At 41.3% G+C, this 16,940-nt stretch overlaps 1 protein-coding gene across 5 annotated transcripts in view; it reads right to left on the bottom strand.

The window, feature by feature from the left end:
- Positions 1 to 3,515: 3,515 nt before the first annotated feature.
- The window catches only part of FGD5 (FYVE, RhoGEF and PH domain containing 5), a 130,767-nt gene continuing 117,342 nt past the window's right edge, over positions 3,516 to 16,940 (bottom strand). For 2 of the 5 annotated variants that reach the window (XM_081852280.1, XM_081852281.1), the window contains exons 15-22: positions 14,847 to 14,946; positions 12,449 to 12,586; positions 11,738 to 11,840; positions 10,943 to 11,073; positions 8,795 to 8,923; positions 8,288 to 8,436; positions 5,189 to 6,984; positions 3,516 to 5,125 (exon numbers count right to left, since the gene is read on the bottom strand). In XM_081852280.1, the coding sequence (XP_081708406.1) occupies positions 6,948 to 6,984; positions 8,288 to 8,436; positions 8,795 to 8,923; positions 10,943 to 11,073; positions 11,738 to 11,840; positions 12,449 to 12,586; positions 14,847 to 14,946 (787 nt within the window). In that variant the 3' untranslated portion in view covers positions 3,516 to 5,125; positions 5,189 to 6,947. Of the gene's footprint in view, positions 5,126 to 5,188; positions 6,985 to 8,287; positions 8,437 to 8,794; positions 8,924 to 10,916; positions 11,074 to 11,737; positions 11,841 to 12,448; positions 12,587 to 14,846; positions 14,947 to 16,940 lie in introns of all 5 variants that reach the window. The other 3 variants (XM_081852282.1, XM_081852283.1, XM_081852284.1) reach the window with 3 other exon arrangements.

Below are 16,940 nucleotides of genomic sequence, written 5' to 3'. Positions count from 1 at the left end.
GCCACTGGCTATGCTGTCTTCTTTATCTGTCAATCTGTAATGTGGTTTCCTATGCAGCATATCTATAGAAATTATCGTTAGCGTCCTGCCTCTTTCCTGTCTGTCAGTAGGTGAGAGGCATGCATTGTGATTTTTAATGTACATTTTGAATAAACAAGTTTTAAGTTTTAAAATCTAGTAGTGGATACCACAGAATTCTACCATTGGGGAAAAATGTTTCCCTATATTACCTATTTCTCTCTATTGCTTTCTTTGGAAAGTTTTGTGTACATTATGTCTTTTTTCCCACCTAAAAATTATTTTCTGGTGTGGGGTTGTGTTGTCCTAACATAACATTTCTGTGAATGATTGATTTTTGAATTATATTTGCTGTAATATAGGCCCTTCAAAATAGATACATGATAAATGGCATGAGGTTATAGTTTTTTTAAAAAAAGCCTTACTTCTCTGATAGCATTCTCAATAGATCTGATCTACCCAATGGAGTTGAAAATTGCCAAGCTTTATCCTTTTTCTAGAAAACTAGTATTCTTGGAGTTCAAACAGAGCCTAATCTGGGGGCTGCTTGTGTATATTCTCTTCAAGAGAACATCCCTCCCTCCACCTAGCTCACAAGGACAATTTTAAGTTTCCATTCTTGTTATTAACAGACATAAGTTTGCTGCTGTTCCTGAACTTGGCAAATGATGGATTGCTATTAAGCCAAGATATCAAACAATTATCCTAGAAACCAAGAACCCACTTCAATGAGAGTTCTTACAAATACCACTCTAATCTAAAATTGATATTCTGCAGCAAAGATAGGCCACCAAATAGAAACAAATGCCAGCATTGTTTCCCTCAGATAATATCTGCTACACTATTAGCTCATTCACCTGCTTGTGTCCAAGTTGATATAGGCCATAACCTGCCAACAGTTCCTTTCTGCTCCCTACCTATGACAAACAAGTTAGTCTCTGAAAGAAAACATGGGCTTACAATTGATATAAAAGATGGCAATATTCAGAAATCGCAACATTTCAGTGTCCCAAGACCCTCTGCCACTGATCTCAAGTCACCATTCTCCAACAAAAGAACAGCAAAGGGACACTCAGGTGTGAAATTGCTGAACTAGAATTTATCGGTGAGTTTCATTCTACTGGTTTAGGACTCTTCTGAAACCAGTAAGTCCTCTCTTCCAGCAGAATGAAACTTTTCCAAACCTCGTTGTAGGGAAAAGGGAATGGTTAACCCACTCTCCCCAGCTGCATTATCCAGGAAGAGCACCTTCCTGCCAGTAGTTAGGCTGGAAAAAAGTTAAAATTGTGTTTTCAAGCTCCATTGCCTGGAGGGGAGTGTGTGTACATGTGTGTGGTGTGTGCATACACTTAATATGTGTGTGATTTGTGTGGTGCATGACCACCACTTGATGCAGCCCCCAGAGGGTTGCCAAAGAGGGCTGCTCTAGCTGAAAAAGCTCCCTACCCCATGTCAAGCAACCAGAAAGTTGCATTTTTGTCTAAATCTGGGTGTTAGATTGAACTTGTGTCAAGATGATAACTGACTGAAGCAGTTCAAGTTGTTATATTGGATGTAGTAAAAACAGGACAATGTGAAACATATTAAAAATCCAAACAATAGCCTGTTTGGCCTTTGTGTCACCAGAGGTTGGCACAAATGAAAAGCTCTGTAGACTGTCTATGGTGCATGTACATGGTGTGCTGAGGGCTTGTAAGGGAGAACATAATTGTGGAAGTAAAGGGCATATAACATACCTGATTTGTGTGGTATGATTCACACCAGATAGACAACTGGTTGTATGATTACTTCCAACTGGTTGAGCTGTGCTTTATAAAACTTTCAAAAGATGTTTAACCAACTCTTCATGGTAGAGGATCCTACAAGTATGAGGGGATAAAAATGCCTCTTGATAACTAATTCTGGCTTATGCATGGAGGATGCATGGCTGAGCTTAGATTTAGAGATGAAATATTGATCCTGTTTCCTATAGTAATTTGGAAATATAGTTTGGCGTGGTTGAGAGAACTATAAGAACACACATTAAATGTGTTTTAGCAGGCACCTTCACTGTTCTCTTTTTGGCACCTGCTAAAAACATTCCTGTTTAGAGACCCAGATCTATTTTAGTATTTTAACTTTGTATGTTTTAAAGTAGTGTTGCATTTTTTTCTTGATTCTACTGTTTTATCTTTTGTAAACTACTTTGAGGTTTGTTTTTACAATCAAGCGGCATGTAAATGTTATGAAATAATAAACAATGAATAATGATAATAAATAGCCACAATGCATGGAGAGACATTCAACAGGACAGGACTCATTCATGAGGTGAGTTCTTTGTGTCCATGTCTATATGAATACAGGCATCTCAACTTACCCAGGGGTTATGTTCTGGGGAGAACACATAAAGACAAAATCACATATAGTCAAAAGACATTCATTTGGTTAAGTGGCGGGTAGAATTGCCAAAGGTCCCCCCCCCCCGATGCCAGCAACCTTTATGTTCTCCCACCCTTTATTTCAAATTGCTAACTGCATAAAGCTGAATGCACACAAGTTAAATGTGCGTAAGTTGCAAATTACCTGTAGTATATAGCAGCCCAAATCATACAAGCTGCTGCTGATCGTAGTCTCATATTAAGGGAGTTTTATGCTAAAACCAGCCCTTTCAAATATATACAGAATACACATAGAATCATAGAATTGTATGGTTGAAAGGGATCCCAGGGGTCATCTAGTCCAACCCAGGAATGCAGGAATCTCAACTAAAGCATCCATGACAGATGGCCATCCAACCTCTGCTTCAAAACATTCAATGAAGGAGAGTCCACCCCCTTCCGAGGGAGTCTGTTCCACTGCCAAACAGCTCTTGCCATCGGAAAGTTCTTCCTGATGTTAGTTGGAATCTCCTTTCTGGTAACTTGAAGCCATTGGTCTGGGGCCTAGCCTTCAGAGCAGGAGAAAACACGCTTGCTCCATCTTCCCATGTGACAGCCCTTAAGATATTTGAAGATGACATATCTCCTCTTTTCCACGCACATGTTGGATCCCTGATATTTTAGACTTAAGCTTATACCAATCTGCACACAGCAATTACAGCAATATTGGCAGCAAAGGCATGCATGACCAATCAGTCCAGTGCCCATTTGCTAGACAGTATTGTGGCTTTCTCATTAGGTAGATGGAGAGTGCCACCACAGCAAACCAACATTTATAATGCAGAAAGAAGTTAAGCTTTTTATTTATATACAGCCTTTTATTTATATACAGCTATAGATTTCTTGTCTAGCTAGGCTGAGTCTCTTGCTCCTGGTAATTCAGGCATAGTGGAGCATGCATACATACATACATGCTTGGAGGGTGTTGGTTGGCTAAATGCCCCTGCTCCAAAAGAAGAGAGAGGGGGTATTTTCCCTGGGAAGTTTAGAATTCATTGCAAAGAGTATCTGCCAATTTTATAGGATCAGGATTAATTTATGTAAATACTGATTTCCAAACCAAGAAGAAATGGCAACAAATTCCTAGGGACCTGGTATTTTCTCATTTTATTTTTCCATGTTTCTTAAAACAAGAACTAAATAATTACTGTATTTTTACAAAGAAATCTGAGTAGTTGTTTGTTCTTTTGCGGACTTCATACAACAGTAGTTAAATGCTAGCACCAAAATATCATAATACTGTTATTCTGTAGTGCATTTAAAAACCAAAAAAAAACCAAAGCAAAAACATTTAGTTACTTACAGTGCAATCCTATATCTGTCTACTCAGAAGTAAGCCCCACTAAGTTCAGTAGGGCTTATTACCAAGTAAGTTGCAGTCTTAACCTGGGAGTCAATCCCACTGAACTGGCTTAGTTCTGAGTAGACAGGGTTGCACTGTTAGTGTGTTACATTTGGCATTTAACATTCTGTTCCTGTCAGTGCATTTTCCCCCCTTCTGCGCCTCCACTTCATAATAGTATGATTTTAGCAAAGCCAAATTTGAAACCGGTAATGTGACTGAAAGTTAACTTATTTGAAGGTAATGTGAAAGTTGTGTTTTCATAATTCATTTTTATATACTACCTGCTTTATGAAATAGAAAACTTGATAGTGAAGTAACAAATCCATGCTACTGTGTTTATTTCCTCCCCTAAGACACATAGATTATAGAAACACAACAAATAATTGTGTGTTTGAATTGGTGTGAACCTTTATACAAATGGGGGAAGATCAAACCCAGTCAAAAGTCTAATTAGGAGTTCAGGTCAGAGAACATAATATAAATACTAAGGTTATTATTATTATTATTTAACAAAAATGTATTTTACTGTACATCTGAAATTTTTGAAGGTAACTTTAAAAATGAATGAAAATCTGTTTTGCTGAAAGATACCACAATATACTGATGCTGTGTGTCACAAAGACTGCCACTAAGGTACCAGTCCTACTCGGATTTGCTTGCCTAGAAAATCTCAAAATAAGCATTTGGGATAAAGGTCTGGCACAGAAATGTGCAGCAGTGTATTGGTCTATGGTGGAACTGATAGTATTGACATTGCAATATCCACATGGATTATGATATTTGATTAACACAATGCTTAAAATCCCCAACCTAAACAGTTATTTGGTAATGCAGCATTAGGCTATGCCACTTTAGTGCAATACTATGCCTTTCCCTCTCAATTACTTGGGTATAAAACACAGCTTTTCAAGCAAAATAGTGCACAAACCCTTTGGATCAATGGGTACCATACTTAAAACATGGCTTCGCTCTGGTAGTCTCAGTGGCTTAAAAATGAGGCCCATCCTCATAAAAGAGCAATCCAGTGTTAGTATGCTCTGCCACTGGAGTTCTAAAATGCTTCTCTAGGCTTTAAGAGAGTGCTTTTCTAAAAGCAGTGTGGAGATGTTTATTTGTGTTACTGGCCCTATTACCTGACTTTATGACATCACATCAGCCTCTTCTGTGGGTCCTGCTACCATCACCTACTGATGCACTCTGATTGAAAGAATGAACCAAAGCCCAGATTTGCAAGTGAGCATTGAGGAAGACAGTATCTCATCCTGATAACCAGCTGCTACATTGTGGGAAATCCACTTACATTTTCATTTACTTAATTTCTTGTTATGTTTATACCCCGCTTTTCCTCCAGGGAGCTGAAGGTGGCGTATATGCTTCTCTCCCCCCCCCCCAGTTTTATCCTCACAACAACCCTGTGAGGTAGGTGAGGCTAAGAAAGATGGTGAGCATCATGCCTGAGTGGGATTTTGAATCCTGGTCCTAGTGCAATATGCTAACCATTATACCACATTGGCTATTTAAATACTTCCCGTCAGAGCCTGATTCAAGGTAGCTTGCAAACCCATGGAGCAGTATGAGTATGTGCACCCACTGGAGATACACTGTGAGGTGTAATGGCTGCTACACATCTTCGTAATCCTTTGCTAGACAAGGAAGCATTAGTAGCAATGGCCACAGTATGCTTACATTTGCTCCGTTGGCAGAATACAGTGGAATACCAGCCACCATTGAAGTGAGTGGCACAATTAAAGAGTGTAGTTGCGTATATTTCCTTGGATGAAGCAATAGCCCCACTAAGGCACTCAGATGCACATAGCTGCCATCATATGAACAGCGGTTGGCCCTGCTCTTGTGCTTGCTGCTTTCCCCCACCCTACACACTGCAGGAAATGTCTTAAGCAGGGAGCCTGCTTTAGGCTTGTAGGTTCCTAGATGTTTTACGTGATCAGGCTTCTAACTTGGCCAAGGAACCTATGCACATACAACAGGTTTGTGCCTTAAGACCGTCATGCATTGAAGATGGGGATGTAAGAGATTGCCACTCATATGTTTAAAGTACTCCTGCACCACTGTAATAGTCATGGCTTCCCCCAAAGAAACCCAGCAACTATGGGCAAAGGGTTGTTACAAGACCCTTCACTAAGCCACAGTTCCCAATTCTCAAACTACACTTCCCAGGATCCTTGGGGGGAAGCCACAGCCATCAAAGTGGTGCAAGAGTGCTTTCATTGTATGGTGTGGGTGCAGCCTGAGTGCCGGAATAGAGCTGGTGTAAACTTTCCTTATCTTGCCACCAAAACAGTTAAATGTTTTTCTGCCTTTGGAGTTAAGTGCTGCTGACACTAGATTTGGATTATGAATCTTATTACTATATTACTACTAAAAATCCTATGCCCTCAGCAATTAAAACAGTATAATAATTCTAGATACAATCAGTTTCAGACAACCTTATGTGAAGGTTTGCAATTAATTAACATCCTCTGGAGTGGAGATGGATGTATTCTTCAGTAGAATCGGGTTGGGACTTGCAGAGGACTGATGAAACAGGTAAGAAAGAAGACTTACCACCATCTATGTAAATGCCAAGTTGAATTAACCTTTTTGTTCCTTACCATTGAAATGGTTTACCATTGTGTGGTTTACGCACATTTTCTTTGGCAGGAATTCCAATAAGCATGACACAGTTTCACCCAGGCACTGTAAATGGATTAGTGGTATGTCAGTCCAGAATTCTTTAGATAAGAAGCTGTAATCTGAATAAAATTTAGGACACCATACTTCAGCTTCATGGCTGACAGAGAAACAAGCTGATGATACTCTCTAAGTAAATAGGACTGAACCAGTTGCTATGAGTGACTAAGCGTATCTTTTTGAAATAATGCATACATTTATTCTAAATCTTGAAAATATGCAACTGTATTATATGGGAGCGGAGTACAGCGAAGGATGAACTTGAACTTGCAGAGATAGAAAAAAGGACCATAAATATTCCTTGTTTTAAAGGTTTCCACCTGTAAGGGAATAAGCTTGAGGAAGGAACAAAATAGTCTTATACAAGTTCTCTCCTGTGTGTTTAGCCACATAGGGATATATACAGTTTCTTCCAACAGAAGGGTGCTGTTGCAAATATAAATGTGTTCATTCAAAGTCCACTTGGTTGATAACTGCTATAATACAGATGCTTCCTCCATGGCTTCAATCCATCTAAGAAAAAAAAGAGTAGAATCATACATCATCTTATTGTATGTCTCTGTTCAAAAGCTCATGCAAGAATTAACACGCATATGCAGAATGATGCATAGCCTAGACTTGATTTTTGGGGTTACGGGAACATTGTTCAGTTTGCAACACTGGCTTTTCATCACCTGTACTATAGCTAGGATGCCAGATACCTTCCGCACTTCCCTATTTGCATGGAAGATGGTTGCTATAATGTATGGACAGCTGTAGATACAAATAGGTTTCAGATTTGCAATCTTATACACACCTTGAACTCAGTGGTCCTTACTTCCAAGTAGATATGTGTAGGATTGTGCCGTAAACCTCCTGCTTGTATGTTCCATTGCTCCATTATTATTATTATTTTAAAAAACATAATATGCCACGCAGGTGAAATTTGGAAAATACTAGAATGAGTTGCCTGATGCATTTTTCACCACAAGATCACTTATTCACACTATCCCTTATTTGTATAAACATTCACTTGTGTTTGCATAAGTGCATAGCTTCCATATCAACCTATGGCTGGCTACAATTACAGGTAAATGTAAGCTGGAGAAAGCACCATTGGACTTGCCTGCTAACAAACATGCATAGGTCTGCACTGTAAATTACAAGCATTCATGGTTTGGTAGGAAACAAACCTACCCTAACAGAATATCATGTATTCCCACGTATGTTCAAGCACAGCAATTACAGGAGCATTCTAAGACCAATACATAACACTCATTGGCCCCAAGTAACATGGTATGCTTGGACTGAGCAACTCCCAATTACAGTGGTACCTCGGGTTAAGTACTTAATTCGTTCCGGAGGTCCGTTCTTAACCTGACACTGTTCTTATCCTGAAGCACCACTTTAGCTAATGGGGCCTTCTGCTGCCGCTGCACCGCCGGAGCACAATTTCTGTTCTCCTCCTGAAGCAAAGTTCTTAACCTGAAGCATTATTTCTGGGTTAGCGGAGTCTGTAACCTGAAATGTATGTAGCCTGAGGTACCACTGTATTACACCAGAAATTCATTTGCCTTCACAGAGCTTCCCTATCTGCATCAATCCAAACCATCTCAGACCCTTTGCCAATTCTGTTGCTGGGTTAATGCTTGCTGGACTGTTTGTGTTAACAGATTGCACTATGTAAAGCGAATGCAAAAGCAGTTGTGCGTATTTAGCAGCATTCAAAGAGCTTCAAGAAGGAAGTGAGAGCACATTAGAAGAGCTAGAAGCATTGCAAACAGTGTTTCCCCCCACAGGTTAGTATGTTATCGTGGGCAGATCAAACACTCAGTACCTCTGTGCTGAATTGTTATCCTCTGCTCGGAAGCTATAAAACAGAGTTTGCTTGTGGTAAAGATGGAAAACTCCATTCACATTTCCGCCTTCCTTTTCTGGGGCAATTGTGAAACCCAGCAAAGGCAAACTCTCTGTGGCGACTTTATCCTGAAATCAGTGCAGAAGGGGAGATGGGCTTTAGAGGGAGGGAGCGCGACACACAGAGATCTGAGCTCTGAGCAAGAGAGTAGGCCCGTTTCTCATTGTACAAGTGAGTATGCCCTGGGGCCTCAGCAAAATATAAACAAAGCTGGGTTCCAGATAACCATCTTCGGAAATCTCCCACTTGCGAAGTTCAGTGGCACATTTTAACGATCCTGAAGTGTCCTACAGGTTTAAAATAACCATTTTATGCCGGTGGGGGATAAGAGTTATCAGTGCCAGGTACACTTTCCAGTTCTGTGCATGTAATGTGCAGTACATGATAGATAGCCTAAGAATGATCTCAAATGACAGCAGACCTTACCTCACTCGCTGTGTAGGTGTAGAGCACTTTCCCTTTAATGACAAACCACAGCTTTTTCCAGTGCCTTTTCCCCTTCTTACATCTGCTGAGATAGCCACTGATAGAAGAGCCCTCTCCTGAAGCTGCCACCTGTAAATGGGCAAGAACCAAACCATTCATGACAACAAATGCCTTGGAAAGGAACAGATTAATTTGAAGGACCAAGAATGTGCCCCTCCCCTCTGATTTAAATAGCTTTCCATTCAGATATGTACATACCTCTGAAATAAGCATCCATGTCAGTAGCAAGAATATTAAAAGCATACCGCTTTGCAACCAAATGGACCCTTTGCACAACCTAGGTGTGTGTTCCCAAATCTTTGGCCATGCTGCCCATTTATACTACTAGATTATGTCTACCTGGACAAGGGACAGTAGTTCTGAATAATGATGCACATGATGGGGTTTTGGTGTCCAGAACATTGTAGAAAGCACAGACCAATATTTACTTGGCAAAACAGCATTTTTCAGTGAGATGGAAAGTAAGGTTGATGCTGCTAGATTAGGACAGTTCTAACTACTAATAATTTGAAACACAAAATGCTGTGGCACTCAGGTAGTTGGAAGGTACAAAACTGGAGTACAAGACCATTCTTGTGGATTATCCTAGTGATATTCACAGTGGCATCTCTTGAATCCTAGTGTCTGTTAGTCCCTATTTCTGGCAGGAACCCCCACATTAAGCAAAACGGCATATGACATTTATAATGCTTCACCTTGGATATTTTTCAAAGTGCATAGAGAGGCTGTAGTTCACATGTATTTTGCCACTGTACTGCAGTCCTTTGTTGAGGGGAGTTTGTTAATTGAAGAGATGCAAAGGGGTGCTTTGGTCTTTATTAGCATTGCAGGGATGAGCGTTCACAAGCCTTAACCTAGTGCACTTCCGTCACCCCTCTCTTCTTCTGTTGCAGCCACAATGAGGTCAGAACCACCTGATTCCCATTTTTAAACCACAGCTCACTGTGGTTAGCTTAAACCCTGGTAAGTGAACAAGCAAGGGTGATAAAGCCACAGTTTGAACTAACCACAGTTCCCATGAGTTTGAATATAATGGAGCTGTGGTTAGTTTAAAACTAGAAGCAGATGCTTCTGATCTCACAACTGCACCAGATGAGGAGGTGGGGCAAGCTCATTCACTAACAGTAAACCATAGTTTAATGCTGCATCTGAAAATGGACTACTTACAGTTTATTTTTATTTAATTGATGTTTACGCATTGAAATGTGTTTTCAATTCCTTAAAGCTACACGGCTGTGCTTATTTTATTTTAAAAGGCTTCCAACTGAATTAAAGGTAAATATGTCCATATATCTGAATTTTATTTGCTTTTATTGCAATCGGATAAGTTTAGCAGTGTGAATTTAGAAGTTAGTAATGCCAACACATATTTATTTGTTACATTTATATCTCCCATTTCACAAAAATAAGAAATGCCCAAGGCAGCCAATGACACTAAAGTCTACTGCAGAGTCCATATATTCTTTTGACTGTGAGAAACTAACAGTGGGAAACTGTTTCAAGTGAGAAACCCTTGATCTGGGCTAGCTGGTCTTGCTTCTGCTTCACCCTCTGGGATTGTTGGGTGTAACTACTAATAAAATGCAGTATTGTTTTGATACCAGCTTTGGTTTCAAAATGGACAGAGTTTTGTCCCTAGAAGATTGTGGCAAGGTAACTTGGGACAATACTACCGGTAAGTTGCAACGTGTGACATTTCAATCTGTTCATGCTGCCCTCATTTTTATACCTCTCAGTTGTGATCAATTTGACAAGGAAGCGTGTTGACAAGGAAGTGAATAAAATATGGTTCCATATTGGGTGTTCGTGCGTGTGTGTATGTATGTAGGTAAAGTCTGTTTAAAAATGCTTTTAATTGTTTTTTTCAGATGGAAACATGAGAATCCCCCCCCCCCACACATTTTATATGTTTCCATTCTAGAATATCCCTTGGTACAACAGCATATCCCAGTAGACGCTCACAGTGACACAAGTGATGTGCAGAGCAGGCTAATTCTGCAATGGAGAAAATTACATATACTGATCAAAGAACATGAGCATTCCTGTCTTTTAGTTTCCTTGCCTTTTTGCAGGCATCCTTGATCCTACCTCCAAAAGAGCTGAAGGGATTTTCTTTTGTCTTTTGAAGGATGAGTAGTGGATATTGTGGAAGACAGAAGAGAAGGCACTGCCTGAAAACCTGGATGAACTTGTAGGGAAGCTCACACTTAGTGGCCGCTCTGCAATAGTAGATACAGGAAGAAGGGGAAATAATTATTTGCTGTGCGGGCCGACCCTGTTCTGTATTCAAGTAACAGATCCAGTCTCAAAGCACTTCATTATTATTTCTTGCAGCTGTTTCCCACCCTTTCTTCAGAGTAATTAGGACAGCATGCACAGATTTCCTTACTTCATCTTCCCAATGGCCCTGTTAGGTAGGCTAGATTGCAAGACTGAATATAGCTGAGCTTAGGCTTTTCGGTTCAAGTCAAACACTCATCCTACACCATCGAATTGGATCTCTAAACTCTACACACGAAAGCCCATTGGTCTGACTAGGATGTGGCAACAGTGCATAAAAACACCCCTCAGTAATTAAGGGCATTTCACACAAGTCAAAACTTCTAGGATATTCTTCTCTGGGAACAAATGTGATCTTTGTGTACTGACTGACCCTACATCAAGCACAGCATAATGTTTTCCCTCCAGGAGTGGCAGGGTATAGCTAATTGCTCCAAAGAGAACTGGTGCAGTAACCAGCTCATGCCTACTGCCTGAATCAATCTTGCTGGATGGCTGGTGAACACAAAATTAGTTCTCTGTCACGGGTGTCTCTGTCAAAAAGTGCTGCTCTCCAAGAAGCCTTTTGCTTTTGGTATGTGAGGAGGGACAGAGAGGACTCACCTCTCCTCCTCAGTTCAGTGTAGCAGCCATCACAGACTTTTGCAAGCCGATCTTTGAGGTACTTCAGAGGATACTTGTTTCTTGAGCAATTTCGGCATATAATCTACAAGAACAGAAGATGTGGTATGTATGCATTCTGCAGACCAGTGAGACATGAGTAGAAAACATCCAAAAGAGACTTAAAAGCTAATCCAGTCCAGGACCATCCAGTCTCATCACTGCCACCACTGCATATTCATCCAACACTCAATGCAATTTGCCCTGAAGCAGAAACCAGGTACATTAAGCAGAGGACAGGATAGAGAGCTTGAGATGACTCATGTAATGAAACAAGTCTCTTTAATTCTATTTCCTGGATATAACCACATTGTTTGTCATCTTCCACTTATGTGTGGCCGTCATTCTTTATAGTAAAGCTACATTCTGCCCATCATCTTCTGAAATGAGTAACAGCAGCATCAGCACCATGTCAGGGATCAGCCTCCACAGGCCTTCTGGAAGCACTGTAAAACTGATTTGTGCTTGACTACAGTCCCAGCTGTATTCATGAAGCACAGGGCAATGCTGTTATGAAATCCTATGTGTAGAAACGGCATCTCCACTTTTGTCATAAGCTGCCAGAAAGTCCTACTTGGTGCAATGAAGATATTTTGAGCAGAGTGCTCTTAGTTGCTAAGATATGTGAAAACAGCCAGATTTAACACGAATTACCTTCCCACATGCATGGCAATGATGACGTCTCAGCGTGAGCTTGAAGTCACAACCGCAGTTCATGCACATCATTACGTGAGACACGGGTACCAGCGTTGGAGGTCTCTCACCCAAGGACATTCCCAGCCTTTCCCGAAGCTGAAAATATAATGCAAAAATGCACTGGCTTTATTCTTAGCTCTGCCATGTAGTACAGGCTATGCTTCACCTGAACTACTCACTGGCGGGTATGTGCATTGGGATTCAGTGCTAGCCCCAGTTTTTTCACCGTTCAGCATGAAAAGTGCAACCCACAAAAACCTGATCTGGTGGGGCCTGCTTCCTGATCTCTCTTGCAATGGCAGTAGAGGGGGTAGGCAGTGCCTCCAAGGCAGTGCTTTGCATGTGCATTATGTGCAGACTTCTAAAGGGTGGTTGCATTTGGGACGATCCCATCTCAAAGAATGGCAGTAGATGCAGACAGTGATGCAATAGAAACAGACAGTGATGCCTTGGAGACATTCCCCCCCCCCAACATTCTGAGGATCAGTCAAGAGGGTGCCACTCCTCCAGTAAATGGAACATGCATGCGCAACACCATCTTTGAGTCACTTCCTCTTTTCTAGCACCATTGTAACAAGAGACCGAAGTCTGCTACCCTAGCATATTCCCAAAGCTTCCAAATGAAGCATGAAATGGCTGCATGTAGGGAGCTGGCTCTGGATTCACCCTAAAAATCCAGACGGAGTCTAGAACTGCTCACAGCAGGTGACTACCACAGGATTTAATTGAATAGAAAATAACATTTTATTGCTCAGTCCCAGACAAGTCTACTTTTTATGATCGCCTAAAAGAAAATAATGCATATGTTGTAAAGCTACACTTAGGCCAGATACACACTATTGTTTATCATGAATGAATGCATATCCATTTTGCTATATGTGCAAATAAAGAGGTGAATGTAGCACACAGTTGTGTCTACATCCACAAAACTTACATCTAGCTAGGAAATTGTGAAGCAGTCCTAAACTGTCACTATAGGATGTTTTAGGACATTAACAAATTGTATATAGATTAATTTCACTAACAACCCCAAATCTAGTGTTCAGTCTGGATTTTTACTGAATGCATTGGTTCTTATTCCAAATCTTTATCTGTCCTCAAAAAACGGAAGGGGATTTTTTTAAAAGAAAAATTGTTCCCAAGGTGCTAGTTTGCTTTCAGTTTGTACAATAGTGTGCATACAGATAGATTCATCTGCAAAGGGAATCTACATACTTACCGTATGTGGGAAGAAATATAGAATTGCACTGGAATTTTTTTTACTTATGTCCTTGCAAAACATTTTTCAAGCCAACTTTATTTACAAGTTACAGTACAGAGAATCTTGTGTTGTTGTTTTGTTCCCTATTTCTTGTTTTATGTGATTTTTGGTTTAATATTATTGCAGTGTCTGTTACCCTTGCGTGTTATAAATTTTTAAATTAAAACAAAACACATTTAAGCACAGAGAACCAGGGTTGAAAAGAATCAAAAGGCCATCCAGTGCAGCCTCAGCAGGACCACCCACCCACCAATTCAAACATCAGTCTGTGAATCCTGGACTATAATAGTGCTTTGCAAAAATAAAACACCAACTAATGCTAGCCTCATTACAGCAAGATACCTGGAGTCTCCTCTGTATCTCATTGCACAACAATAAAACTGGAAAGAATTTTAAAATTCCAGGAGCAACCGCATGATGGATGAATATTAAACACACATGCTTTGGTGACCTTTGCTGTCTAGCCTTGGCAGGGCAATTTACATGAAAATAATCCAAATGCCTGGCCATAGGGGACTCTTCCTTGTTGTCGTTGGCATCCCTCTGTCTCCATAAATAATGGAGTACACCTGCAGGGGTGAAGTAAAACCGCTGCATTAGCAGCACCAAAGTGACTCCCCGGGGCACAAGCCTGGGCAGTGTGTATGGAGGTCCTGGGCTGCCCAGACGACAAGACCCCCTCCCCTTTTGGCCTCACTGATGTGCTCCAAAGGAAGGCAGAGCAATAAGTTTGACACCAGCTTGGCTGCAGGAGTTGACAGAAGGAGACGTACAAGGCACCATCCAGCCATTTTAGGGACTGCACTCCGAATTTGTGTAGGGTTTACGCTCCCAAAGATAACCTGCAAGGTTGAGCATCAAAGTTTTCCTTGTCCTAGGTGGGCTACCTTCCCAGGTTGACAAGCCCCATCTGCCTCTCACTTCTCTCTACAGTACATGCAGAAAACTTCCTTCTTGACCATTGGACCCACTATTGGTCTTGTCCACTCAATCTGCTGGAGCCTTTCTTCACATGCAAGGGAAGTCCCTAGCTCATGGAGGGTCTTCTTAAACCTATTCAAATAGGTCAGACAAGCCACTGGAACATGCTCTTACTTCAACACTGTTGTGAAAGGCAGCTGTAGTGTGAACTCTGTAGTCATCCGGGATACATCTACTGATGCAGCTGTACCACTCGTCCCTTTCAGAGCATGAGCTGTGGAGAGAAATGCAAGCAACTTGGTCAGAGTTGGGCATCCTGTTTCTTAACGGCAGGTTTTTCTCCTTAAGATTCCTTTCCCCTTGCTCTTCTTCTAGCTGTCCACGGAGGTCATGCAAAGCCCTCCCATTCATGGCAGTCTGTCCATGTGCCCTTCAGCAGAGGAAATCTGCATTGACCTGGGGTGCTTCGAAATGAGTCTTAATTTGCAATGGGTTATGGAGATGTCACAAACGAGTCAATTAAAAAACAACAACAACAAACGAGTCATAGAAGACACATTTTTGTTTTACAAAAATACTTGTTGGCTTTCCCTTGGGAAAAACACATTTCTGATGCCAATGACATGTCAAGGCTGCAAAAAATGACAACCCCAAAACTTGCATGCAAGAACAGTAAGCCCATACTTCTGCAGGCTGATCATTAGAGGTCGCTGTTGCACTATGAAAAGCTTTCAAAGAGCAATTCTTAGGGAGTTAAAACTATTCCACCTGCTTTGCCAGGACTTCAGTAGGAATTGGCCCTCTGCAACTGGTATATGGGTATCTGTATGTTTCCCCTCATAGGGCAAATAGCAGCTGCAGGCAGGTAGGGTGTGAAGAAATAGATTTAGAGCACCAAAAATATGTGCAAGTAAGGGCTTGTCCGCACTTCTGCATGTCTCATGCCTAGAAAGCACAGGTCTGAGCAGTTTTGGACCCAAGTGGCTTTGCCTTTGTCCTGCTGCTTTCCCCCAGAAAACCTGCTCTTTGGTGCTAAATTGGAACAAATGACAAGCTGTGGAAACTTGATTGCTGTTGGTTCCAATTCAGTGCTAAACCGGGGGTTTTCCTGGATAAGCCCTAAGGACCCCTCACCTCCATTGTCGGGGATCAGAGCTGAATCCCCTTTCCAGCAAAACTGCATTTGCTTTTTCCCAAAAACATGGGAGATCTAATTACAAGTTTCCTGCCCTCTCATCTAGTTGTGAGAAAATGGCTCAGTGGTCACAAAACCCTGCTCCATTGAAAGTTTTGTCTTGCTGGTGCTCTAAACCTCTCTCTGTCTTGAAGTTGAGAGAGAGCAAGTGCCTGAAGCAGAAACTGCAGCTTGTAGGCTGAGCAGCCTTAAGAAAGTTAAGAGTGGGCGAGGGTTAAAGGAGAGCCAAGATAGCAAGCTGAAGAGCATCTCTAAAGGGTTGATCCCCTGATCCCTCCTGCATTGCATTCCAGCTTCTTTCTAGTCTCATGTGAAATGCCATTTGAAGAGTTCTGCATTTCAGTCGGTTAGAAGTCCTAGATTTTATAAAGTATCGCTGGGTTGCATGATACTAACGTTGCAGGTTGGTTGGTGTAACCACTGGCAGGGAATGAGACCAATGGTTATTACAAGAAGCTAAATTAAGTTCCCCTTTGCAAAAAGACATTAGTTCCAAATTTAGACTGAGGGAATTTTGTATCAAAAGCATGCAGGATGCTGGTGACTTTGCTCCTCCGTGAGTGTGCAGCTCCGAGCTCTCTGAACTTTACAAAGAATTGACACGAGATATATGTATTTTAGGACCCACCCTGGTCATGTGACTGTAATCTGTTTTGCACTGGTTTTAATGCTGTGCTTTAAATTGCTGTAACCAACCCTGCAAATTTGTGGTGGGCATGGACAAAAAATAGAAATTAACAGGAGCAGCAGCAACATCTTAATGTGACCTGCTCTTTAGTTTCTGTATAAAATCACCACTAGCATATCAGTGCTGGGCCCGCAGCATTGCCCCTGTTATCTCTCCAGCCTGTGCTCTTGTGTGCGGTATCAGGCAAAGACATCTGAGACTAGTTTATCTTTTGTGAAAGAAAACCAGAAGCTGATCAATGGTGCTTGACTGAGGCTGAATCCCCACACCCCCATGAGCACTTAACTGTGAAAAACATCAGCTGTTATAAAACTCAATTACCCTGCTGGTGAGAAGAAGGCCCAGGACAGAGGCATAATGAGATGAGATACCTTGCGTCACCTTG

Source organism: Podarcis erhardii, assembly GCF_964252035.2.
Source record: "Podarcis erhardii genome assembly, chromosome: 2".
Classification (NCBI taxonomy): domain Eukaryota; kingdom Metazoa; phylum Chordata; class Lepidosauria; order Squamata; family Lacertidae; genus Podarcis; species Podarcis erhardii.
The sequence above is the reverse complement of the archived record's forward strand: the minus strand, read 5'-3'. Positions and strand labels throughout refer to the sequence as shown.